Source organism: Somniosus microcephalus, chromosome 3 (genome assembly GCF_052327205.1).
Source record: "Somniosus microcephalus isolate GS21.2 chromosome 3, FLI_Smic_1.0, whole genome shotgun sequence".
NCBI classification, from domain to species: domain Eukaryota; kingdom Metazoa; phylum Chordata; class Chondrichthyes; order Squaliformes; family Somniosidae; genus Somniosus; species Somniosus microcephalus.
This window is the reverse complement of record NC_140989.1, coordinates 346,900,820-346,926,467: the sequence shown is the minus strand read 5'-3', so window position 1 is coordinate 346,926,467 and position 25,648 is coordinate 346,900,820. Positions and strand designations below refer to the sequence as shown.

At 41.5% G+C, this 25,648-nt stretch overlaps 1 protein-coding gene across 1 annotated transcript in view; it reads left to right on the top strand.

Moving 5' to 3' along the window:
• fnbp1l (formin binding protein 1-like) overlaps nucleotides 1-17,869 on the top strand; it is an 85,628-nt gene extending 67,759 nt beyond the window's left edge. Inside the window, exons 11-15 of the mRNA XM_085978232.1 lie at nucleotides 2,069-2,201; nucleotides 5,363-5,481; nucleotides 7,695-7,849; nucleotides 13,992-14,150; nucleotides 15,009-17,869. Coding sequence (XP_085834358.1) covers nucleotides 2,069-2,201; nucleotides 5,363-5,481; nucleotides 7,695-7,849; nucleotides 13,992-14,150; nucleotides 15,009-15,016 — 574 coding nt within the window. The 3' untranslated portion in view covers nucleotides 15,017-17,869. The remainder of the gene's footprint in view (nucleotides 1-2,068; nucleotides 2,202-5,362; nucleotides 5,482-7,694; nucleotides 7,850-13,991; nucleotides 14,151-15,008) is intronic.
• Nucleotides 17,870-25,648: the final 7,779 nt, after the last annotated feature.

The window sequence follows — 25,648 nt, the reverse complement described above, 5'->3', positions numbered from 1 at the left end:
AAGCCATCCATTCAGCATAGGCTTCATTTGTTCCAGAAATCACTCCAATGCCCCAAGAATGTGAAGCCTTCCCTCCCGCACCAGCCCTGCAGCCACGTGTTGACCTTCCTGATCTTCCTTTCCTCAACTTGTCCAGTGCCTAACAGGAAGCAATCCAAAGAGGTCTTGTTTTTCAGTCTAGTGCCTAACTCCTTAAACTTCCTCTGTAAGACTTCACACGTGCTTCAACTATTGCAATTGGTTCCAACAAGCATAAGAGGAAACCTTTCAAAACTAGTGCAGTGAGGCTTCATAAATGGAAAAGAAAACTAGATTACCTGAAGAATGTTAAACTTTGGTTAAATCTGTTTATGAAGTGCTAATTAAAAATCCAATTTTAGACTCCTTTGTACCACACCCAATTGAATGATTCATTCAGCAATTCAATTGAAACAAAAATAGACACATTCAACTGACAGGCAGGTTATACTACAGTTTACATAGATAGAGCTGTGTAATATAGTGATGGGCCTTCAATAACCACAAAACTAGAAGTTATAGACTTAAACAAGTTGGTTTTTAATCACTAAGATCAGAGCTAACATCTCAACACGCCGACTGGTTCACAGGAATGAGTCATACATATCCTGGGATCTTTATGTAAGAGAAGTCAGGGGCGGAGCCAAGAGCCAAGACCTGGAACCTCCCAGGTTAGTCGGGAAAGAGGAAGTGAAACTATACACAGTGGGGGAGGGTAATATACATGAGTGCAAAACGAATACAGGATCAAGACAAACAGATTTCATTACATATAGCTGAGGAGTGAAGTTGGTCACATTCTAGCAAGGTATGTGTGGCTGCCTTAAGGGTAGTGGTTTTGCACCACTTTGGCTTCACAGCTGCAGTAAGACCACAACTGGTGCCAAGTAAATTGAAAAAAATTCCCAGCTAATTATTTGGATCATCTGGGAACATTTTAAATCCCATTTTTAACCTCTTCAATGTTGGCAAAGTGTCGACTGTTCCTTCAGATCTTGCTTTATAATTTTTTTTTGCCAAGTACATGTATTTGGATGCCAGTGAGCTCCACATTACCTGCCAAGAGAGTGAAACTAACAGCTTAGTATTGCTCTAAGCTGGTACCTGTAGGATAATGGCACTGTGAAACATACTACACGCAAAATCAATTAGACTTTAATAGACTATTGTGTCTAGGTGAATTTTGGCATGGGTTTTGATAAAATTGGAAAACTGAATTGAATTCAAATGTGTTAGACAGTCTGAGGCTTTTTCAAAATATATTTTAAACTGTTCATTCTACATGCTACACTAAAGTAATACCTAGTCTTAAAATAGGGGTGTAAGTGTGGGGTGGGAACAAAATAAGACATACTGACCTCATCCTGCCTTGGATACAGACATTCACTGGATTCTTAATGAGGAGTGCTTTACTCTATTCAGGAAACATGTACCATTGCTTTCCCTGCATATTTGTTGAATTAGCCTTGGCAAATGCTGTGTAACAGTTTAAAATTTCACTGAATTAATTAAGAATGCATAATTAACAATGGGGCTTCTTGAACACTTTAAGATACTGCATTAATTTAAGTTGCAGGAAACTTTGTGCTATCCGGCACCCACGGGACTGAGCTGCTGCCGTTGCCTCAAAACTGCCGTACTCTCCAGAGTTAATGTTGAGAGATACGGAGATTCTTATCTCCGTATTTGACAACAAACACTGTTGCTTAGCAACAGCTTCTAAACACTCGGGTGTGGCCCTAAAGCTCTGTAGCTGAAGCTGTTGCTATAGCTACAGACCTTGCACAGCTTGACTGTTCAAACAAAGCAAAAAAAAAAAACAAAAAGAATAAAAAACGGCGGCTGATTTTTGCCGGTGGCTCCAGATTGCCGGATAGCTCACCTCCGGATAGCACAAAGTTTCCTGTATATAGATTTTGCAATTAAAAAATAGGATTTGGAAGTTTAAATGTTATTCTGACAGCAAAAATAAAATTGCAGACCTACCTGTATTTAATGCACTTTGCATGAAATAACCAGATAACTCCGGATTATATTTTTATTTTGCCAGAGATGCCTTAAACAAAATGAAAGACGTTTATGAACGAAATCCCCAGATGGGTGACTCTGGTAGTTTGCACCCAAAGATATCCGAGACCATAAGCAACATTGACAAACTACGTCACGAGATTCAAAAGAATGAGGTAACTTGGAAAACAATATATTTATTGTATAAAAGATATTGGTGTTGTGCATTCCTCACATACTTCTAAGAATTGGGTATGCTAGGAACTGTGTGACACATCTAATTTTGTTGATTGATTTATATTTGCATATGAATGTGTCAATTCAGCTTAAAAATATTGCATGGTGTAGCACTAAGCCATATAGACATGAAATCCCAGATTTGATTCCTGGCCAGAGCTGAGTTAGCTCATCTTCAACTCGGTATTTGGGGAGCTACAGTTGCCCTCTGACTCTGGACTAGGGAGGGGAAAAACAGCATAGCTAGAAAGTGTAAGAGTTTCAACATTGGGTGAGTACATTAGCAAAATACTGTGGATGCTGGAAATCTGAAATAACAACAGAAAATGCTGGAAACACTCAGCAGACCAGGCAGCATCTGTGGAGATGAGCTAACTCAGCTCTGGCCAGGAATCAAATCTGGGATTTCATGTCTATAAGGCTTACTGCTACACCATGCAATATTTTAAAGCTGAATTGGCACATTCATATGCAAATATAAATCAATCAACCCGTCAGGCGAAGGGTCCCAGACCTGAAACGTTAACTCTGTTTCTCTCTCCACGGATGCTGCCTGGCCTGCTGAGTGCTTCCAGCATTTTCTGTTGTTATTTGGGTGAGTACATGATTGGGATCAATTAAGGTTGCTCTGTGTAGGTCGACTAATCTTCTAACATTCACCGTCTATGCTCACAAATGAAGAATAGTAACTTGGATGAGCTACTGAAGGGCTGCTGGAATCAGTGAAACCATACAAGTGTAAGTACATTTCGGAGAGACGTGCAGGAGATGGGAGTGGGAGGTATGAAGCCAAATTAACCAGTTTCACCCAACAGAATTTTCAGTAACCTTGTAGTTCCAGGGGCTATCATTCAGTACCGTGGAACTGGGAGCATGCAGGACCAAGCCCCACTCTGTTTAATTCCTGATCTAACCTGCATTAAATGAGGTATGGACTGGCAGCTGTAGTATTTCTCTGCTGGGAGGAGGGTGGGGGGCGGCGGGCAGGCGGCAGAGGGAGTTGAGGTAAGAGGAAAAGTAAGAGAGTGTGATGTAGCCCCTGGCACTTGTTAATGTCTGATTATAAGGAGCACTCAGAGCTACTTGGGATTACACCGTGTATCTACCACAAAAGCAAACTACTGCGGATGCTGCAAATCTGAAATTAAAATCGAAAATGCTGGAAACACTCGGCAGGTCAGGCAGCATCTGTGGCGAGAGAAACAGAGTTAATGTTGCAGGTCAATGACCTTCCATCATAACTGGAAGAAGTTGGAGATTTAACAGTTTACAATGGAAATCCCGTCGGAGAGAAGAGCAGAACTTCTTCAAGGTGGGTATTCCTGCAAGAGATGTGGCAGTGTATTAAACACTAAAATAAAAGCAAAATACTGTGGATATGTATCTGCCATCTGGGTTGTTAGGTGTTGGGCCAAGCGGATAAAGGAAAGCAGAATTACAAAAAGGTGTGGAGAGCAGGAATTAAAACCTTTTTTGGGTTAAGCCACTGTCTGGTGGTTCCCATACAAAAATGAATGCACTGGAAGCTCTGCACACTTGTAGATGTGTGTCTGTTAATTCAGACTTTTCACCTCAAGTGAGTTTGAAACACTGTTTGATTTTGACCTAAATCCAAAGTACCAAATTCTCTTTAGGTGTTGGTATGTTCTGCATTTTGGAAGCTGTTTAATTTTGTGTATTTGCAAACCAATTTTTTAAAAGGCATCTTCAGTTTTAACATTTGGAGATGTCTTAAGTTGTGATTTGGATTAAAAGTCCATAAGATAACTGAAGAGGGAGAAATGCCTTCTTTGTACTGTCATGAAGACTAAAGGGGAAGTAAACTCCAGGGAGAGTATTTTTAGTACTCCCCTTTTTGTCGAAGAATATAATTTTGCTGTAAATTTCAATTTGCTTGTTGACATGGAAACCTTCTACAGGAGTATGATCTCCCTTCCTGCCAAGTCACTCGGGTGATGTGGAGTACCTGGAGCAATTCCAATGTGAACGGTGAGGGAATGGCTTCAAACTGGCCTGAGAGCTGCTCCACAGCCACTTGGCCCCAGGAAACCTCACAACGAGCTGCAAAATCTGCATAACTGCATTTTATTTCCATATGAAATCAGATCAAAACCGCACATTCACAAATGGCAAGCAAAATACTGGTTATAGGCAGGGTGAGTGAAATTAGCACAAAATTGCAGGGCAGTTGTGGGAAACTTTTTACTGTAGGTGTGAGTCAGTCCCAGTCAGTTTCTTCCCTCCCTGGCACTTCAATTATAATCAGGAGTGTATTTTAAAGTGCTGGTACTCTGCCGCTTTCTGTAGAACAGTGAAGGAGCTAGCCCCTGCTGCAACAGCTGGTTTTATGGTAGTGAGTTGGCGCTCGGCTATAGATCAGCATGGTTTAGAATTAGTCTGAATTAAAGAGCCAGTGAGTGGAGTAAGACTAAGCATGTGCCGCGCCTCTCCCAGGAGACTGCATGGCTTGATGGTATGGGGGGAGGAGGGGGGCCATGGTATGCATAAGTTGTACCATGACCGTATGAGACGGGCTTGATGGACCAGCTGGTTTTTGTATGCTCGAGTCTATAGAACCAGCTGATTCTGCAGTAGTTGGTACGCACTCCACTCTGCACACTGGCTCTTTAATTCAGGCTCTATATTTCAGACTCTAATTTTAAACGGTGCTGGTGAATGATTGTAAAGTTGCTGATTATTGTTCCAGCGAGAAACTTGCTTTACTATTGGGCGGGGCAGAGTAATACAGGACACTGGCATGTTAAAGCCATGCTCCTGCACTATAGACTGAAAGTAGTGGGATTTGTCTCCGGGTCTCTCATTGCAACAAGTTACATAGGTTTAGGCAATCTAGATCATTTGCAGAGGAACTTTGAATAATGGTGGAGGAGGAGGACAGGGAGCCTCCATTATAGCAGATAATTGAGGTTCCACTCTAGAATATATTTTGAGATAGCATGGGCTAAAGTATTCATTTATTTAATTGAACCAGTTCATTTTTTTTATGATGAACTAGACAGTGTTAAAGTAGACTCTTGTGAACAGAAGCCATAATTAGTTGATTTGACTGTAAAGCTGATAATACGCCAATCTCTTTAAGGCATGGCTTTCTGAGGTTGAAAACAGAACATGTGGAAGAGGCGATAGGCGGTTAAGTGGTGGTGCTGTGTTCGAACGTCCTACTGAAATTAACCATCATGGAACACCTGGAAGAGAGAGGTATGCATTCAACCACTGTAGTTGTTAATGGAGTTAGAACATCATTCACAGCTTAATGGACCTTATATAGTTTGTCAATTGGTTTTTAAAAGAAATCAGCACTGAATTTAATTCATAGAATCATAGAAATTTACAGCACAGTTTACAGACTTAAAATTCACATGCTTTAGTTGCATTGAGGGGTTATCTTTCTTTGCACTATTCTGCAAACTAGTCAACTAGTCAGTTGAAAAAAAACAGGTATTTGAACAAGAAATTATACAGTAAAGCTTTAAATTGACTCCAGTTACAAGCTTTTGGTAAGCGTTCTCCAAATCAACAGAAGCCGGATAATTAAAACTGCATTATAGAAAGAATCACACAGCACTGAAGAACATCCGATTCAAAATGTGTAACACAGTGGTTAATATCCAGTAGAGTTCTTGTAACATTCAAGTAGTATGTAAGCATATTGAAGCATCTGCCATTTCTAGCACGAAGCACATATTGTGGCATAAATACAGGGTACACTATGGCCCGTCATTTCCGATCGGAGGCTTCCTGCGTGCGGATGCCACCTATCGGAAAAAAATCTACAAACTTACATGAGGGCTTCCGAGGTCCGGACACTTCCGCTCCTGGGCCTCTCCAAAGTCGAAATGCGCAGGGCCCACGTATCCCAGGGGCGCATGTGGTTCGCAAGCATCCCTGGGATCACGTGGGCCAGGCCAGCCAATAGGCGAAGGGAATCTCCCTTCATACACTTGACAGAAAGACCTGTCAAATATATGAATGGAGATCACCCCAAAAAGACAGTAAAACATTAAGTAAATTTGTTTTTAAATCACATTTTTAAAATTAGTTAAAATTACAATAAATTTAATATTTTAAACAAAAATGTAATTTTTTGAAAACAATTAAGTTTTTTACGGGACTAAAAATAAACTCACCTTTCTTAAAAGTAGTTTTAAATTATAAATGAGTGGAATTAAAAAAAATAAAAAATAAAAACTTTTTTTCAATTCTTATGCTGGTGAAAGCAGGCCTTATGGCTGCTTTTACCAGGCGTAAGATTTCTAAGGGTTTTCAGCGGGCGGAGGTTCTGCAGAAAGCGGAACTCCGGCCCCACAGAGGCCCTTCTCCCGGGCAGGTGTCCAATCTGTCAAGGGCATTCTTGACAGATCGGAAATGCTGGTTTTCAGCGCATGCACTTCACATGCCCGAAACCGGCATTTCCGATGTCCCTACGGTGTGTACACAGCCTGTACACACTTGTAGGCATCGGAAAATACGGGCCATTATCCCAGTAATAGATGGGGAAATAAAACCTGTTATCACCTTGCTGCAGTTCGCATAATGTGATTAGATTTTGGGAGCCTGTGTTAGCTGTGACGTCCATTGCTGGTGTAAACATACTACAGTACTCCAAAAAGAATTAGAATGGTTACTATGGACTGTAAATATTATAAAGAGTAACATTTTAGGGAGTGTGTTACAAGGCAGTAACACATTGATAATGTCAATTAGCTGCCAAACATTATTTCTTGTAGTTGATATTATCTAACCCCTTGATGTATTGCTTTGTAGCACTCCAAACCTGCATCTTGTCCCTTATTCACTGGAGAATATCAAAACTTTTTGAACTATGTGGACGGCATAACGTTTAAAACCTATAATAATGTTGAGCGCCTCAAAGCTCAGCTGATTGAGCCATACTGACAAGGAAAGTCCCAGGTTTGATCCCTGGCCTGCTGAGTTAGTTGAATCAACTTGAAGTTGAATTCTTGCCAGTGCTAATGTTGATTTCTTGCATGAAGGATGGACACTTGAGCAAAGAACCAGCGGGCGACTGGCATAAGTGGACCTGTACCCCAGTGTCAGTCACTGCCTTTTTCAGGGTGTCTGGCTGAAGAAAATTGTGAAATTTATTTAAAAATCAGTGTGATGTTACTGGCGCCGATCCAAACAGTAATTTAAGGTTCATCCTCTCAATGCTTCCCTTCCACAAAAAGCCTAGATGAATAAAATACAGGTGAAGAAGTAAATTTGATGCTACTGGTGAAGATTCCATGGGTCATTAAAGTTATGTGTCCTCCCATGAATAACCTGTTACCTAATAGTTACATTTAAAATGCACCCAGTTACAGTTGAGTCTAAATATTTATGGAGAGCATGGTTTCAGATAAGTTTCTTATCATTTAATAATTCTTGTCGTCTGATTTCACTACCGTCAGCCCTGAAGGGAGCTATACAGATGATCCAAACCAAGAGCAGAGAACGCACCAGAGATATCCAGAACCACATCGTGCGGCTGAGTTTGATGATGAATTTGAAGATGATGAGCCTCTACCTGCTATTGGCCACTGCAAAGCTCTGTACCCATTTGATGGTAAGATCTTCAGTTCCGTCTGAATTTTATGTGAGCTTTATTTTTAAAACCCAACGTTTTCCATAAAAGATGGCATTTATTTGATCTGTATTGCTTCTGGAAATTCTCAACACCAATCCTATCTGCCAAGAGCAAAGGCATTGCAAGAGCTATTCTGAATTACTTTAATAGAATTTAGAATTTATTTCAAGGTAAAATATATTTTGCAATTAGTCATTACATGTTGCAATGAAGTATCAATTTAAGAAATAATTTGCATAAATTCTAATTATGTCTAGATTTAATAAATTACTTTGTTCTCCTTCATGAGTTATATTTGATGACAAAATGGAGACGAAAAAATATTCAATGAACTGAGCCAAGATCTGAGAGTGTGGGAGTGGGCGAAGAGGAGTTAAAGTGGAATGTAATGTGGTATCCAACTTAATGATCTGGAAAGTGAGCCTGCGAGATTGTAAAACTCCAGTTCAAGTGTAACATGGCGCATTTTGGTAAGAGGAATAAGGAGGCCACCTACTCCTTGGAAAATGAGTCTAAATGGGATCTAGGGATACAGATTCACAAATCATTAAAAGTAGTGAATGCAGGTTAACAAAGCCATAAAAAACAGCACTGGGGTTTGTTTCTAGAGGAATAGAATTGTATAGAACCTTGGTTAGACCACACTTAGAATACTGTGCACAGTTCTGGTCTCCATATTACAAAAAGGATATAGAGGCACTGTAAAAGGAGTAAAAAAATGATTTACTGGGTTGATGCCAGAACTGAGAGGTTATAATGATCAAGAAAGACTGAACAGGATGGGGCTCTTTTCTCTAGAAAAGAGAAGGCTGAGAGATGATCTGTTAGAGGTCTTTAAGATTATGAAGGGGTTCGGTCGGGTCGATGTAGAGAAGTGCACACTGGTGGGGAGTCAAAAACTAGCAGCCATAAATATAAGGTAGTCACCAATAAATCCAATTCAGGCAAAACTTCATTACCCAGAGAGTGGTTAGAAGGTGGAACCAGCTACCACATGGAGTGGTTGAGGTGAATAGCGCAGATGCATTTTAGGGGAAGCTAGATAAGTACATGAGGGGGAAAGAAATAGAAGGATATGTTGATAGGGTGAGCTGAAGTAAGATGGGAGGATCCTCGTTCGGAGCATAAACACCGGCATAGGCATGTTGGGCCAAATGGCCTGCTTCTGTGCTGCAAGCTTTCTGTAATTTTATGGTGTCGGTATATCTGCTCTAGTTATTGCCTCTTGTATAATATTGTCACAGATTATTTTCTGAGTACGATCCTATAATCATTTAGAAACCAGAATGTGAATCTTTAAAAATTACAAATTCCTGATCATATAATTTCTGGCAGTAAATCTTGAGTTTCAGTCTCTTTTCGCATGAAAAAAGAAGGCTGAGGGGTGACCTAATAGAGGTCTTTAAAATTATTAAAGATTTTGATAGAGTAGATACAGAGAGAGTGTTTCCACTTGTGGGGAAGAGCATAACTAGAGGCCATCAATATAAGATAGTCACCAAGAAATCCAATAGGGAATTCAGAAGAAACTTCTTTACCCAGAGAGTGGTGAGAATGTGGAGCTCGCTACCACAGGGAGTGGTTGAGGCAAATCGTATAGATGCATATAAGGGGCAGTTAGATAAGCATATGAGAGAGAAGGGAATAGAGGGTTATGCTGACAGAGTTAGATGAGGAAAGACTGGAGGAGGCTCGAGTGGAGCATAAACGCCGGCATGGACTGGTTGAGCCGAATGGCCTGTTTCTGTACCGTATATCCTATGTAAACCATTTATTTTCTCAACTTTCCACATAAAATGAAAATGCTGTAGTGTAGTGAGAGTTGGATCTACATAGGACCTGTCTTCAAACTGTATATGTAGCTCTTCCAATAGCTCAGTTGGTAAAGGCAATGTGCAATTCTTTCTGGGAGAAAGTAGTCATTTCAGCAAAGCAATGCCTATCATGAGAGTAGAAAACAGCAGGGTTCATTCAGAACAGCTGAAATCTTAACATTATCAATAGATGACTAGTGCAAGCACAACTTTGCAGTATTACTAAAGAATCATTACGATTTCCACCATAAATTCCTCAGTTTTTTGGGTAGTGAATCAGTCAAAACCTATTTCTTTCCAAATTTGCCTCTGAAAATGCCAAAATGACCTGTCAATTTCCTACCTAAAATCGGGTCCAGCGATACCTGCACATTGTGCACTGTGCTGATACCGTGCTCAGGATTGTGCACTGTGCTGATACCGTGCTCAGGACGACTGCACGTCTCTAGACCTGCTTTTCTGCAAAAAGGAGCTGATTTTCAACACTCCATGCTTATTGTGCGTTTTCAGTGGTAACCCGTGAATACCATTCCGCTATAATCCATCGATCATTTGATATCAAACATACTTTTGTACAAGGCCAGCCACACTTGGACAGTGACAATTATAGGTGTATAATAATGCTTGCTATTTATCTGTACATTCTCCATTATTATGGTGGCTTTTTAAATTTGTGCAACTGTGGTGATGTAGAATTCTGATACAGAAATTGCTACTTATTAAAATCATGTCTATCCAACTTATAGTCAGGTTAAGGAGGCCATTGAGGCTCACAAAAATGGTGTTCATGAACTGTGTAAATAATTGTGAATTGTCCTTTTGTTTAACAGTCTCTTTATTTTAAACACTTGTTTTCTTGAGTTTAAGCAGTATCCCAAATGAAAACTGATTCCTACTGACTTTGTTTGAATTTACCAGGTGTCAGTCTTGGCTCAGTGGTAGCACTTTCGCTTCTGAAACAGAAGGTCGTAGGCTCAAGCTCCACTTTAGGACGTGAGGCATAATCTAGGCTGATATTCAGTGCGGTACTGAGGGAATGCTGCACTGTTGGAGGTGCAGTTAAACCGAGACCCCGTCTGCCCCCTCAGGTGAATGTAAAAGATTCATGACACTATGCAAAGAAGAGCAGGGGAGTTCTCCCAGTGTTCTGGCCAGCAATTATTCCTCAATCAGCATCACTAAAACAGATTATAGGTCATTTCTATCATTGCTGTTTGTGGGACTTTGCAAATTGGCTGCTGCATTTGCCTACATTACAACAGTGACTCCACTTCACAAGTACTTCATTTACTGTGAAGCACTTTGGGGTGTCCTGATGTTGTGAAAGGTGCTGTATAAATGCAAGTTCTTTCTTCACCTGGGTTTTTTGGAGCCAGAACAGCATTAGAAAGACTATGGGCTGGATTTTGTCAATGGAGGCGGGACTCCCACTTTTTGGGTTGTTGTCCTGCCTCCATCGACTTGTGGCCAACCCACGCTATTTTCCCTTGATTGACCTTGTTAAGCCCGCCCAGTGGGCTCAGCAGGCCAATTAAGGGAATCCTGGTTACTGGTGACGTCAGCGATTGACATTTCATCTGTCAAGAGCTTTTGACAGATGAAAAATCAGCATTTGACAGCTGTGTGAAGCTGTCAAACACTGACGATCTGTCTTCTAACTTGAGTCCTTCCGCTCAGACTCAGTTAGAGATCTCTCCAGACCAGAAAGCAGAATGCTGCAGCTTTTGATAGTTCAGCGGCCATTCTGCTTTCTGTGCCGGTGAACTGAGGGGGCTCCCGAGAACTGAAGGGAGGAAGCCTGCAGGAGAAAGTAAAGGTAAGTAAAACTTAATAAAACACTTTGCACACACCTCACACACTTACCTCTGCACACATGCACTTATCACTCACCTGTACAACGGACATCTCGACCCCTCCAACCCCTTCAGACCGGCGGTCCACCTCATTAACTTGGCGTGGTTCGGAGCCGTCGGGAAGCCCACACTTCAGGGCTAAAAATAGGGATTAGGCGAAAAACTGCCTGTTAACTACCTGTTAACAGGCAGTTAATTGCCACTAATCCCCTTCCCGCCTCGGGGAGGCGGCTCCCAGCACAGGTCGGATACCCGCCTCCTGGGACATTGGCACGGGGGCGGGATGGGTTCCTGCCCCCCGATTCTGCAATTTACCCACCTCCACGGGGCTTGGAAATTCGAGCCCTATATTTGTCCTGCTCGTGCCATGGGGTGGATCTAGGATTTTCCATTGCCAGTGATGAGGTTTTTTTGTGTACTGCCACTTTAAGGCTACATAACCTTTAATGCTATGTCTGCCATTCTCAGTCCCAATATCGTCATTTGCCCCTCTCATTGTCTGTATTAGTCACATCCGTAATGCTGTCACATTGGTGAGAAAAGTTATAATCGGAATATTCAAGAGTAACATTTGGAAGAAAATCAATACTCCATTCAAAAGTGATAATTTCACTCTGTGACAAAAACCTCTCATGTAATTTGATACTCAGATATCCAAGTCTGAGTCTATGTGAGCGATGAATGGATAGAGGAGTTGGATGTTGTCATCCATATCTGTTTTAAACAACAACAACTTGCATTTATATGCGCCTTTAACATAGTAAAACGTCCCAAGGCGCTTCACAGGAGTGTTACCAGACAAAATTTTGCACCGAGCCACTTGAGATATTAGGACAGGAGCTTGGTCAAGGGCGTAGGCTTTAAGGAGCATCTTGAAGGAGGAGAGAAAGGTGGAGAGGTTTAAGGAGGGAATTCCAGAGCTTCGAGCCTAGACAGCTGAAGGCATGGCGATAATGGTGGGGCGAAGGAAATCTGGATGCACGAGGCCGGAATAGAGTTCTCTGAGGGTAGTAGGGCTGGAGGAGGTTAGAGATAACTCAATTTAAGTAACTCAATATATAATATAAAAACAGAAAATGCTGGAAATACTCCAAGTCATGCAGCATCCATGAAACAGAGTTAACGTTTCAGGTCGATGCCTTTTTGTCAGAAATGGAAGAATTTAAAGCTGTAATAGTTTTTAAGCAAGTGCAGAGGCAGGGAAGGGTGGTAGGGGAGGAAAGAAAAGGGAAGGTCTGTGATACAGTTTAAGTAACTCAATTGTTGTTTAAAAGAAAAATGGAAAGTGTGCAGAGAGCAGGACAGTGAGGAGCAGTTCTGGATTGCTCCAGCAAAGAGCCAACACAGACACATTGAGCCAACTGGCCTCCTCCAACTCCTGTGGTTCCTTCTATGCTTCTGTGGCCCTACTTTGTCTCTCATGACTTTCAAAGTGTTATTTGAAAACTCGAGCAGATTCTTGGGTATCGGGGCTATAATATCGATGCTGGATAGTCTGGTGTTCAACAATTTCAGATCATAACCTCGGCCCCTATTACATTTTTACTTATAATTTTTTCCACCCCTTTGTTTTGGGTCTTCCTTTCCTTTTGTTTCTCTCTCCCACCTGGCAGCTGTCTCTTACCTGCCAGTACACTTCACACCTAATCTCGGCTGTCTTTTGTCTCCACCGGCTTATTACCATCTCGTCTGGTTTCGAATACCTTTTGTTGTCTCTTTTACTTCTTTTGTTCGATCGCAGCCCTGCCTTCGATCTATTTTCTTTTCTTTCCAGTTTTGAAAAAGGGTTTCGACCCGAAACGTCAACTCAAATTTCTCTCCACGGATGTTGCCTGACCTGCTGAGTTTTTCCAGCATTTTCTGTTGTTAGTCCGGTGGAGTGTTGCCCCACAGAGAGAGGAAATGATAATGGGAGTATCCATGATTGGCTGCAGATTTTCGGGGCCCATGACCCTCGAGAGCTGCAGCATAGTTGTGTGCCACTGGTGTTCATGAGGTGGACTTGTCAGCTTTATCAGGTCTAATCACCCGTTCTCAGACCAGTCCTGCGATTAGGATCTTAGGACCTGAAATGTCGACTGACTTCTTTTGCTCCACAGATGCTGCCCGATGATCTGAGATTTCTGTTTTTGTTTTCAGATTTCCAAACGGCTGCATTAACCTGTAGGTTTCCTACATGTATGCTGAGAACTTCATCAGTTGTCCTACGTATAACTGACTTTGTCTCCATGGTTTTCCATAAACAGCCACAAATGAACAAAAACGTTCTGATGTGAAGGACAAATTTGCAGGATTATGGGGAAAGAGCGGGGGAGTGGAACAAGTTGGATAGCTTTATCAAAGAGCCAGTACAGGTGCGATGGGCCAACTGGCCGCCTGTGCCCTAAGACTGAGTGAAGGACGACAACATTGCAATGAGTACATTTCAAACTTGTCTTTCTTTTCCTCTTGCAGGACAAAATGAAGGGACGTTAGTAATGCAAGAAGGAGAGGTATTGTATGTTATTGAAGAAGATAAAGGAGATGGCTGGACAAGAGCACGCAAACAGAATGGACAAGAAGGCTATGTGCCAACATCATATGTAGATATTACTCTAGAGAAAAGCAGTAAAGGTGCAGTGACCTATATATAAATATAAGCTGCAGAAATCCAGTTATACTCATGGGGGAAATGTATTAATTTAAATAGCTAAAGGAATAGTGGAGAAACATTTAACAGTATGAATTCTTACACTTTCTGTGTTCCTACTGCATAATTCTCTGTTCACCGTGTGAGCTGAACTTATTAATTGATATTTTGTTCTTAAAAGTTAGATTTTGTGCAGGAATGCAGACCCTGGGTTATTCCATGTCACAGTAGTGTATTTGGAAACAGTTTAACTCTAGTATTGTTACATGATATCATTAATCCTTTCTATCCTTCTTGATGCCTTAACCTTTGTATATATGTATATAGGTGGAGGTTCTTGGTGTTTTATATTTTTTTAATCGATCATTGAAACCAAGGTTTTCAGACTTTTTATTGGAATATAAACTTTTAGCTTTAGAAGTATTAATCTAGATTTATAAACTAACGGTACTTTTCTTTATTTGTAACTTTCAAGCAATTTTTTTAAGTGATTCACAATAAATAACTTTTGAGTACTGGTGGTGGGGGTGGGGTGCATTAAAGCGTTCATTACATTCATGTTTCATTTTTTTTTAATGGAAACTTATTCTGCATTTTACCCAAGAAATGTTCTGTTATTACTTGAGTGTTATTTTGCCAATTACCAAGATGAAAATCTGACTTCAACTAATTTAACTTAACATCTTTCAAAGCTTGGGTGCAAGTGTGGTACTTTTGGGGTTTCATGGTTAAAGAGTTTTAGCTAAAACTTGTAGAGTTTCTCCTGTTACCTTTATTTATAATTTGTTTGTCCCAGCTGAATTTAGTAATGGTGCTTTCTTTCTTTCCCCCCTGGACTGCAGGTTCCTGAATTGGTGTGTGGGTTCTTGAAACTTTGGGCGAGGCATTGAAGGAGGTTGCATGCAGCTGTTTTCTGGGGTGGGGAAAGGCACTTGCTGAAAGATTGAGGCTGGTAGCTGAGGAGGGAGGAGGAAACTGCATGTTTGATTTTGGTTGATTTTGCCACTAACACTATTAATACCATTCTAACTACAGTTCATATGGTACCTGGTGAATCAACAGTACAGTATTTCATAGGTCTTAATCAATGCCAAAGGTTTATCTGACCCAGGTGAAGTACATTCAAAATGGCTTCACCATCAGATGGTATTTTTAAAATATAGTGCTGTCTGCCTGTGCCATCCTACATGCTCGCCCTAACATGCTGTTGCATGCTTTCGTAAATCACACTAAATATTCACTTCTAGACTGTACTGTGGTTGGCCTGTTTTGTTGATGTGCAATCCCCATGTTATCTAGCATAATCCCTTCTAAACGTTTCACATTTGTAGTTCCATTCCATTTTTCATTTGTGCTGCTACCAGTACTGCATGGTAATAGTGGCGTGTTGATTGCCAGTGTTGAAGAGCTCTGACAAAACAGTAGGTGCAACTTTTCATTGTTGTCTGTGTACACTTTATGAATTCTCCTCCCTCCTTGCTTTTGGCCTGCATATTTTTTTTTTCGAGTATTGGATTAATCAATGAAGACTAAGAGTCAATGGAAACGCAACTGAAAAACAGCATATGGCTTCAGGAAAACAAACCTGGCTCACGGTGGAGAGAGACAATTGGGCACAAGCCATGAGATGTGCATCGTGAGCTCTGTGAAGACGCATCAACCGTTTATTTTGCCACTATCTCACTAGACAGCTGCTGCCTTAAATCAACTGTTTTAACAGAAGAGTGCCTAAATCTGCTGACTGCCATTGTTTCCAGTAGTGTCTCTCAAGGCTTACATTTGTTGCAGGCTCATGGCAGCTCATCAATTTTGATTGACTTATGTATTCTCTCGGTACTCCAGCTGCTGATGTAGTCATACCTAGTATATAAATATATTATAATACTGTACCAGAGGAATTGTGCAACTAAAATTTCAGTCAATATTTATATTGTTTTTAATACTAAAGATTTGTATTGGTTAATGAAATTGATTTGAAATGAATGTTTTTTCATTAGAATTTTGTAATTTTTGTTTCATTCTGGTCGACTCTTAGGAATAACTTTTTTGTTCATACAAAGCTCTGTTTGAACAGAATAGCTGTGCAGGTGCTGTAATCTAGTGTGGCCTCAAGTCAATGTGTGGATATGTTGACTCTTGTGGATATTGTATGTAATCTAAACCATGTGCACTTTTATCTTGTTGAGCAGTAACGCAAGTGCAGATGTTTTTTCCCCCCCCGAATACTTTAAGCTGCATGTAATGCAAACTGTGTTCTTGCGCTGAAGTCTGTATTCAACCTATGATCCTAACTGTAGTTCTTTCAGTGCGGTAATAAATATATAATCTCTACCCAATTTCAAATCCAGCAACCGTGGAATTGCCCACCCAAAATATTCTGCAAATTCAAGAGTTTTGATTTTTGGGCCACTTGAAATGGGAGTTTTATCAAATGGCAGAAAAATAGCCAAGTGTTCTCAGCAGTAGCTTTTGAAATGAGCTAAATGATTTTATGATTTGAAGCCCAATTTAATCTATGCTGCAGAGGGGACTAGTTGTTAGTTTGAAAAATTGACCTTTAGGTAAAACTGAGCGGAAGTGTGGTGAACTATGTAGATATAATTTGGTGCTTTGGCCCAAATTTGTGTGCTACCATCCGGTTCAGTTATCTGTGTAGAAATTACAAATGTGAAACTATCTTCTGTCTATATCCATTGTATTAATTGCTGGAAGCAATATATTTACATTTAAACTCTAGTATAACAAAATATTTTACAATGTTTCCAAACCAAATTGCACATGCCGACCACATAAAGCATTGTCTGACTATTATCTGCCATTTACAAAGGTTAAGATGAATAACCATCATAAATATGTGCAAACCTTTCATTGCAATAAAAAAGGAAGACATTGTGCAACAGAAAATTCTTCCTTTTTCATTGTGAATTCCTGGTAAGTGAATATAATTTCTGGCAGAGTTAACAAAAATGAGCTGGAATGACCTTTAAATGTTCAGGAGAATTTGGTTTAAATGATTTTAAAAAGCTCTATTTAAAAAAAATTAAAACAAATTCTGAAGTAAACATGCTTCCTTGTATTAAGTGTGTGTATTTTTAAAGTGTAAATTCACTATAAATTGGCAGTCTAATTCCCTGCAACAAGGTGGCACATCATCTTGTTTATTGTACATTATTGAAGTAAACCACTATGAAAATATTGGCAATGCTATGTAGAGTAATCTCCCCAAGTAGGCACTAAGTATGATCTGAGTTGTCTTAATTTTTTACAGCGATTTAACTGTGAAAGTGCTAGAATGTAATAGAAAAGCTACTCTTTCCATAGCTGTATATCTGCAGTTAGGTAACTGGAGCAGACTGTGATCCAGTTTGTAATGTTGTAATGCTTTTGCTTTGTATGTAATTTTAGATCTGCTGCTTTTTGTGAGGAAAATTTCAAATATGAGTAAAGAGGCAAACGATTGAAGGAGGGTTTTTTTCTTGCACATAAAATTTTTCAAGTTGTATACAGCGTGTGAGGATCTGGTTAAAGTTGTAACTGGCAAGTTGTCAGGCAAAGTAGAATGTAGGGTGAAAAGCAGCCAAGGTTTTGAATTAATGATCTTTATGCACACGTTGATTTTTGATTCTTGTTTTTAAAAACACTGTTGAGATACTGTTTAAAATACTTTGTTGAGAACTGTTTAAATAAATTAATGTATTCCACAGAGTTTTGTCATATTTAAGTATCTATTATATTAACTAATGTTTTTCTTTTCTTTTTTGAAATTAAACCAGTTTTGATAATACTCCTAGAACCTGTTGACAGAAGTTACTGTGTTTGTGTAAGAGGTTTGCTTGTGGTATTGGGTGTGCCTGGTCTTACATGCAGACCCACCCAAAGTTTCATAGAAAAGTGCTGGTCAAAATAACTCTCCTTAAACCATTTCACTTAATTTGTAAGTCACAAACTAAATGTGGATGAGACAAGCCATTCATTCCACCATTCAACACAACATCTGACTGTCGAAGGCATTTTACACCAATACCCAATCTGGGTGGTTATTCCAAGTGTTAACCACTCTGTATGAAGAACTTTCTGATAGCACATTTCAACTTGTCTTTGGCCAATCTGAATCCAGGCTCTTTTGACCTTCCATCATAGTATAACTTGAAATAGTGTTCCATAATTAAAAATAGGCAGAGGAATCTTCATGCCCAGCTTTTCACTAACGATGAACAATCTAAGGCAGCTTATAACGTGTGTGTACTTTTGGCAACAAAAGCATAGCTGTGGGCTTCCCAGTGACTTGTGGGTAAGTGCACAATGTGGTGCGGTACAGAGCCATACAGATGAGTTTTAATCCCTGATCTCATCTGAGTTGAGATGATGGTAGGGATACTACAGCTGGTATAATTGTCCCCTAGCAAAGGCATATAAGAAAATTACTCTGGATTCCTCCTCGTGATTGACATCCAGTGATCCCTGCTGGAAACCGATGATGTGTGGACATTGGGCAAGGATAGGCTTGGCGGGGGTGCCAGGTTTACGCATGAAGAATGGCTACTTGAGCAAGGTAGCAGAGTTCTGTCAGTGCAGCATAAGCCTGCATCTTCAGGATAGGAGGGAAGAACATTAGATGTCAGCCGTGGCTCAGTGGTAGCACTCTCGCCTCTTGAGTCAGAAGGTGGTGGGTTCAAGTCCCACTTCAGAGACCTGAGCGCATATTCTAGGCTGGTACTTCTGTGCAGTACTGAGAGAGTGCTGCACTGAGGTGCCGCCTTTTGGATGAGACTGCCCTCTCAGGTGAACGTAAAAGACCCCATGGCACTATTCGAAGAGGAGCAGCGGAGTTCTCCCGGTGCTCTGGCCAACATTTAACCCTCAACCAACACCTAAAACTGATTATTTAGTTATTTATATCTTTTATTTATTGCTATTTTTGAGACCTTGCTGTGCGCAAATTGGCTGCCGCGTTTCCTCCATTACAACGGTGACTACACTTCAAAAGTAAGTCATTGGCTGTAAAGGACTTTGGGACTTCCTGAGGTTGTGAAAGGTGTTACCTCATTGTGCATGCCAATCTGAGATCAGCAGAGGTTTCTGATTAAAATCGTTTGCATACAAAAGATTTTAATCAGAAAGTAGTTGTTGGGGGAATGGAGTTGGGTTGTGGGGCTGGCAGATATCTTGCTGATGTGCCACCCTATGCTTACACAATTCTTTGCATACTGGGTGCTATACAAAGTATATATTTAAAATAGCACATAGAATTAGTTGTAACACTAATATAATCCAGGGCTTCAATCATTTCAACTTTGAATGGACCATAAATTGCTTTACAGTGTAATTTGATACTGAGATTGGAATATAGCCTGTAATTCATTCCAACACAATTGTTATTTTATGTTTGTAAGTAATATAACTATAGTTATTACACTTGCAAATAACGATGTTATGAAATCCATTGTGCATGTGGAGTTGCCTCATTTTCCTCTTCCCCACTAACCACAAATTTGCTGTGTCCCTGAGTATCCATAAATATCAGCCATGATGTGAGTTTCTGCAGATAAAGGCTGATATGTCATCTGAAATGGTGAATGAAGAACTCCCCCGATGGCCTTATGGCCAAGGGCACCATACAGACCAGAAGGTCCCAGGTTCAATTCTCAATCTGTGCTCAACTGATTCGATACTGGGGCAGCAGTTCGCCTCAGTGCCCAATCAGCTGGGTAGGGTGAAATCAGCCAGGGTTCCTGCACTTAATTGTTATCTAGTGACCCCTGCTGGAGTTGGAATTACTTAAATTTCAGCTTCAACGGTGAGTGTTAACAGACGATCTGCAACTGAACCACATCCTGTCTACACATGCAGTTTTAGCAACACTGCTCCTTTGATAATCAACTAGTGGCCTTGCTCATGATCATTGGTTTTTTTCTTCCCTCCACCCCTCCCTATTACAAGGGTGCTGGACTAATTGTATTGCCCCCACTGTCACTCTGGCTGAGATGAGCTGAGTACAAACCAAGGACGAAGCTAGGATCCTGCAGGTCCAAATGTGCCAACATCTCCCTTTTTCTAACTGTAGAACTATAGAAGCTTACAGCACAGTTGGCCTATTGTGTCAGCTCTTTGCTAAAGCAGTCCAAAACTAATTCTGCTGACCTGTCTCACCCAGCACTATTTTCTTCTGCTTCAAATATTTATCTACTCTTTTTCCTAAAAGAAGCAGCGATCTCCGCCTCTACGTGACGAGTGTTTGTCAATTTAAAATTGCCACTGAGGGTTAGGAGAAATTTCTTTACGCAGAGGGTCGTTGGAGCATGAAATGCTTTGTCAGAGTGGTCGAGGCCGAGACCAACGTGACTAAAGGGAAAATTGGATAAATATTTGGAGCAGAGGGAAGATGCAAAGTTATGGGGAGAACATAGGACATTTGGATTGTTGTAACAAAGAGCTGGCATGGATGTGCTGGGCAGAATCACCATCTGAGCTGTAAACGTCCATGGGTCAATTACTCCCTGTAGCAATGCATACAATGCCCAACTCTGCGTAAAGGAATTTCTCTCTCCTCACTCTAACACCATGTCACTAACTGCCCAACTAGAGGAAATAGTCTTTCCCTGCTCACTCCATCAAAACCCAGCATCATTTTAAAATCTCTTAGCCTTTTTTGCTTGAGTGAAAATAGTCTCACATCTCATAACTCGAGTTTATTATCCTGGTGAATCTATGCTGTATGTTCACTATGGCTTCAATATCCTTTCTATAATATCCTTACATTCTTGCTCTTGTAATTTTTGTCCTTATTTATAAAATCCATATAGCTTTATTACCTACTGGCACTCGCACCTTCAAGGAATTGTGTGTTTACACCCTTCAGCATTTTTTGACTTTATTGTTTTCCTTCCAAAACGCATTACCTCACACTTTTCTGTATTGAAGTGCATCTACCACCTGTCTACTCATTCCGCTAACTTGCTTATATTCTTCTGAAGTCTTTTACAGTCCTCCTACTCGTTTGTAAATGATGTTCCCTATACTCAAGTCCAAATCATCTATGTACTGAGAACAAAAATTAATCCAGTACTGACCACAGGGTACACCACCCTCAACCTCTGAGCAACACCCATTAACCAGAGCCCTTCATTTACTCTCTTAATCCATGCTGCTACATTTCCTCTTGCAGCCATGTGTCTACATTTTTGTAACCAATCTCCTGTGAAACACCTTTCCAATACTTTCTGGAAATCCTTATGCACTACATCTATATTCCCTTATCTGTACATCAGTCACATTAAAAAATGTTAAATTTGTAAATCAACATCAGTTGATTAAGCGAAGAGAGCATCATCACCTAAGTAAAAGCATCACATAGGAACAGGAGCAGGCCACTTAGCCCCTCGCCTCTGTTCTGCCATTCAATGAGATTCTGGCTGATCTGCAACTGAACTCCATATACCCGCCTTTGGCCTATATCTCTTAATGCCTTTGGTTAACAAAGATCTATCAATTTCATTTAAAATTAACAACTGATCTAGCATTAATTGCTGTCGGTTAGCACAACCCATCTAGTTGAAACCTATTACATATACCTTTTGCCTTGCACGTGGACCATAATGTCACATCTCAAAGGTTTCATGCAATCTGAGGTCAAGAAAACATGTTTAATTCAAATGACACATCTTTTCATTTTGAGCCACTCAAAAACCAGTTCCATTCACTCGACAGCTAGGAAAATCAACAAGAAATCATAAAACTGACCAATCATTTGTTTAGCTTTATTTTCCAAAGCTACCATTCACAAATTTGTATCACAAACTTGCTCAATTAAATCTGTCTAATATTTTATTCTGACTGCTTTTGCTGGCCTTGTTGCTTTTTGAACCACTGACTATATAATCTGAAAATTAAATTTGTAACAAACAAAATTCTTAACTTACAGCCATCGATTTGCCTACTTTATCTTTGAATTCTCTACAACTTCATCTTCCTTTGTCTCCATGACTGGAGGTCTACCGAGGTCCCGATGCTTCCCTGCTGATATTTCCTGGATTCTGAGCTTATTCTGTTGCTTGTGGTAATTAGGAAATTGCTATTATTGTGCCTGGCTACAATAAATATTTGAAGTTGGGAGCTTGTGCCAACTATTTTCTGAAAACTTTCTGTGGAAAGAAAATTAGGATGTACGGTAGTAAAGTGGATGAGGAGGGCGTGTTTAACCTACTAACCTGCATCCTGCTTTTGGGGGGAGGTGGGGTTGGGACACTCTAGGTAGTAACTGTAGTAGATTGTGTGGAACGTAGTCTCTGATTGTACTCAGTATATGATTTTTTTACTGCTCTGGTAGTTAAGAGTTTGTCTTAGTCACTAAAAGGTATGCTTAAGTTCTTAACTTGATTTATTTCAGCAGGGACCTCACTACCTCCCAGCTTCTAGCTTCTAGCCTGGTACACAGGACCGTAAACCAGTGAAAGGCCAGAGGAGCCGGGCCGAGACAGAGGCCTGGAGACCTCTGAGGGAGAGGGGAGCAGCCCGAAGGCACTGTGAGGCAGCGGCTCCCAGACGCAGACAGTGAGTACGGGTCCTGGGGAGGGAGCCTGAAGCTAGGGAAAGGCCCGAGGAGCCGGGCCAAGACAGAGGCTCAGAGACCTCTGAGGGGGAGGGGAGCAGCAACTCCCAGACGCAGACCAGGACAGTGAGTACGGGGCCTGGGGAGGGCCTGGAGAGCGAGCGAGTCCGGGGCCTGGGAAAGTTCGCGAGCCGGGAGAGGGGAAACATCAAACCCGGGGCCCTAGAAAAGCTTATGCTAAGGTCAACAATAATTTCTAACTCTACACTACTAAAAATGAGCGAATCAGAGGAGCCACAGCAGCTCCCGAGGCACACTGAGAGCAAACTCTTCCAGATTCCCCCCAACACCAAAAAAAATGCTAAAAAATTGCTCAACCAACACCAGTTGAGAGCAAAACCAGAAACTCTTTTTGCTGACTGGTACAGCACTGGGAAAAAGTGTAATCTCATTTTTTACTCAGATCAGTCAGTGGCTTGGATCACAGCAATAAGATCACACTATACTAGGGTTAAGCAGGAAAGAACCGCTAATGGGTCCAAACTGAAAATTAAGAAACCAGGGGACCCGGACAGTGCAATCACGACTGTCAACATGTACAATAACGGAACAATATTGGTGCAAGGCAACCTCGACGACTTTGAAACGGCCTTCAAGACACTGAAAGAAATAACTGAGAGGGGAAGGAACAGCCCCAGAGTGGCTAACGGAAAAAGCGACTCGCACTTCCCCCACCATTGACAACTCACCAGGAGTAAATCAGCCTGGTCAGGAGGTGAACGAGCCACACAGTTCTAACCAGACACTCACCCTGAGGCCACATGGTACAGTTGACCAACCCCAGTGTAATTACCAGGGAAGAAGCCACACCTACCCCCCCCCCCCACCACTTCCAGCTCACCAAGAGAAGAGCAGCCTAGCCAGGAAGTGAGTGAGCCCTCCAGCGCCGACCGGACACACACCCTGGGATCATACAGCCAGATACAACTAAAGGATAAATTTAACCAGTTGGAGACAGAGCTGGTTAAACTTAGAGAGGAGGTCCTTAAACTGAAACATGAACAAAAGCAAGAGAGGGAGATATACAGGAGAGAGCTGAATCTACTTGGGAATCAGGTGAAAGAGCTGCAGAAAAACAAAGAGAGCCATAGGCGAGAGATAGCACCATTAGACCAGCAGCCAGAGGCTAGAGATAATTCAGAGCCCGACTGAACAGCTGCACTCCCACACTGAACAACAGCAGCAGACTGACCAGCATACTGAAGCTCAGTCTTCCCCCACCACTGTGGAACCACAAGCGAGCCACTCACAAGAGGAGCGCACACACCAGACACGACCACCCCAGTCCAACACACAACCAGGCGAAAGCCACCAGACAGTAAACACCAACAAGGCTGACATCGTAATACTCAGACTCAAATGGGAAATTTCTATGGGAGAAAAAGCTCTTCCCTAGACATATAGTAAAAAAGATCCGGTGCCCAACAACAGACAGAGCCCTGGAATGGCTGACCAAAACCCGATTAGGCTCCCCCCAACACATAATAATACACACTGGCACAAATGACCTAAAGGCCCAGCAGAAAGGGGTAGTAACATCGCTCAGAGCAGTGATTGAGAAGGCAAGCAATACATTCCCAAACACTAGAATCACTGTTTCCACAATATTGCCGAGAACAGACTTTAACAACAAAACAATTCGTGAGATAAATGCCAGCATAGCAAGAGACTGTGAATTAAAATACAACGTGCACCTGGCCCAACACCCCACCCTCGATGTGGAATGTCTTCACGACCACGTCCATACCCACAGGAAACGAATATCGATCTTTGCTAAAGCCCTGAAGGACGTCGCTTTTAACCGGGTCCATACCCAGACTCCAGGAGGACCCCCCCGACCACCAGAGATCAGCGGGGTACATACCAGGACTACTACAGAGACCACCACCACACCAACCGGGACCAGAGAGGATCCCCATGCACAACAATATCAGACCTGCACCACTCCTGTCGTACAGGGGAACAGGACCGCCCCCAGCCAGACAGAGGGAGAGATGCACAGGGTGTACGCAATACCTCAGGCAGAGACAGTCCATTAAGAGACACTAGGCAGACATGCAGCAGCATCTACTTCCGCCTTATGGATCAGAAAATGAAAAAAAAAAATTAAGGGCTAGTTACCAGAAAGAGTTGTAACCAAGTAGTACAGGTAGACTATCCTTTATCCGAAAACCTCGGGACCAGCCGTGTTTCGGTTTTTGGAAAATTTCGGATTTCGGAAGGTATTTTATAAGACTGGGAAATTTGTCGGGGGTGGGTCGGCAGGGGTCCGTCGGGGGTGGGGGTCGGCGGAGTCTGGGTCGGCGGGGGGGTTGTCGGGGTCGGCGGGAGTCGGGGTCCGCGGGGGTCGGGGTCGTGCGCACGACTTACGCTGAACGAAAAAACCTTCGGTTTTTAGAGGGTTTCGGTTTTCGGAAGTTCGGATAAAAGGTAGTCTACCTGTATTAGCATTTATAGACAATTGAGATGATCTTTTTTTCCCCCATTTAGACATGACAAACACATATCATTCTTTAACCTATCATAGTAAAAGACCAAACTTAACATGAAATCCTTATATATTTCGACCTGGAATATCCAAGGTCTACGCTCTTCAGTGCTCAACAGGAAGAGTAGGACCCCAGAGTTCATAGATGAAACTAAAGATCTGGATATTATCATTTTACAGGAAACTTGGTATAGAGGAGAAGGACACACTGGCTGTCCCCAAGGGTACACAGAGCTGGTGGTCCCCTCCAATAAATTGCCAGGAGTAACCCAAGGCAGAGACTCTGGAGGCATACTGATTGGGTTTAAAACAGAGCTTAAGAATTGCATCAAATTTATAAAAAAGGGCGAAAATCACATGTGGCTCAAAATTGAGAGGGGGATTAT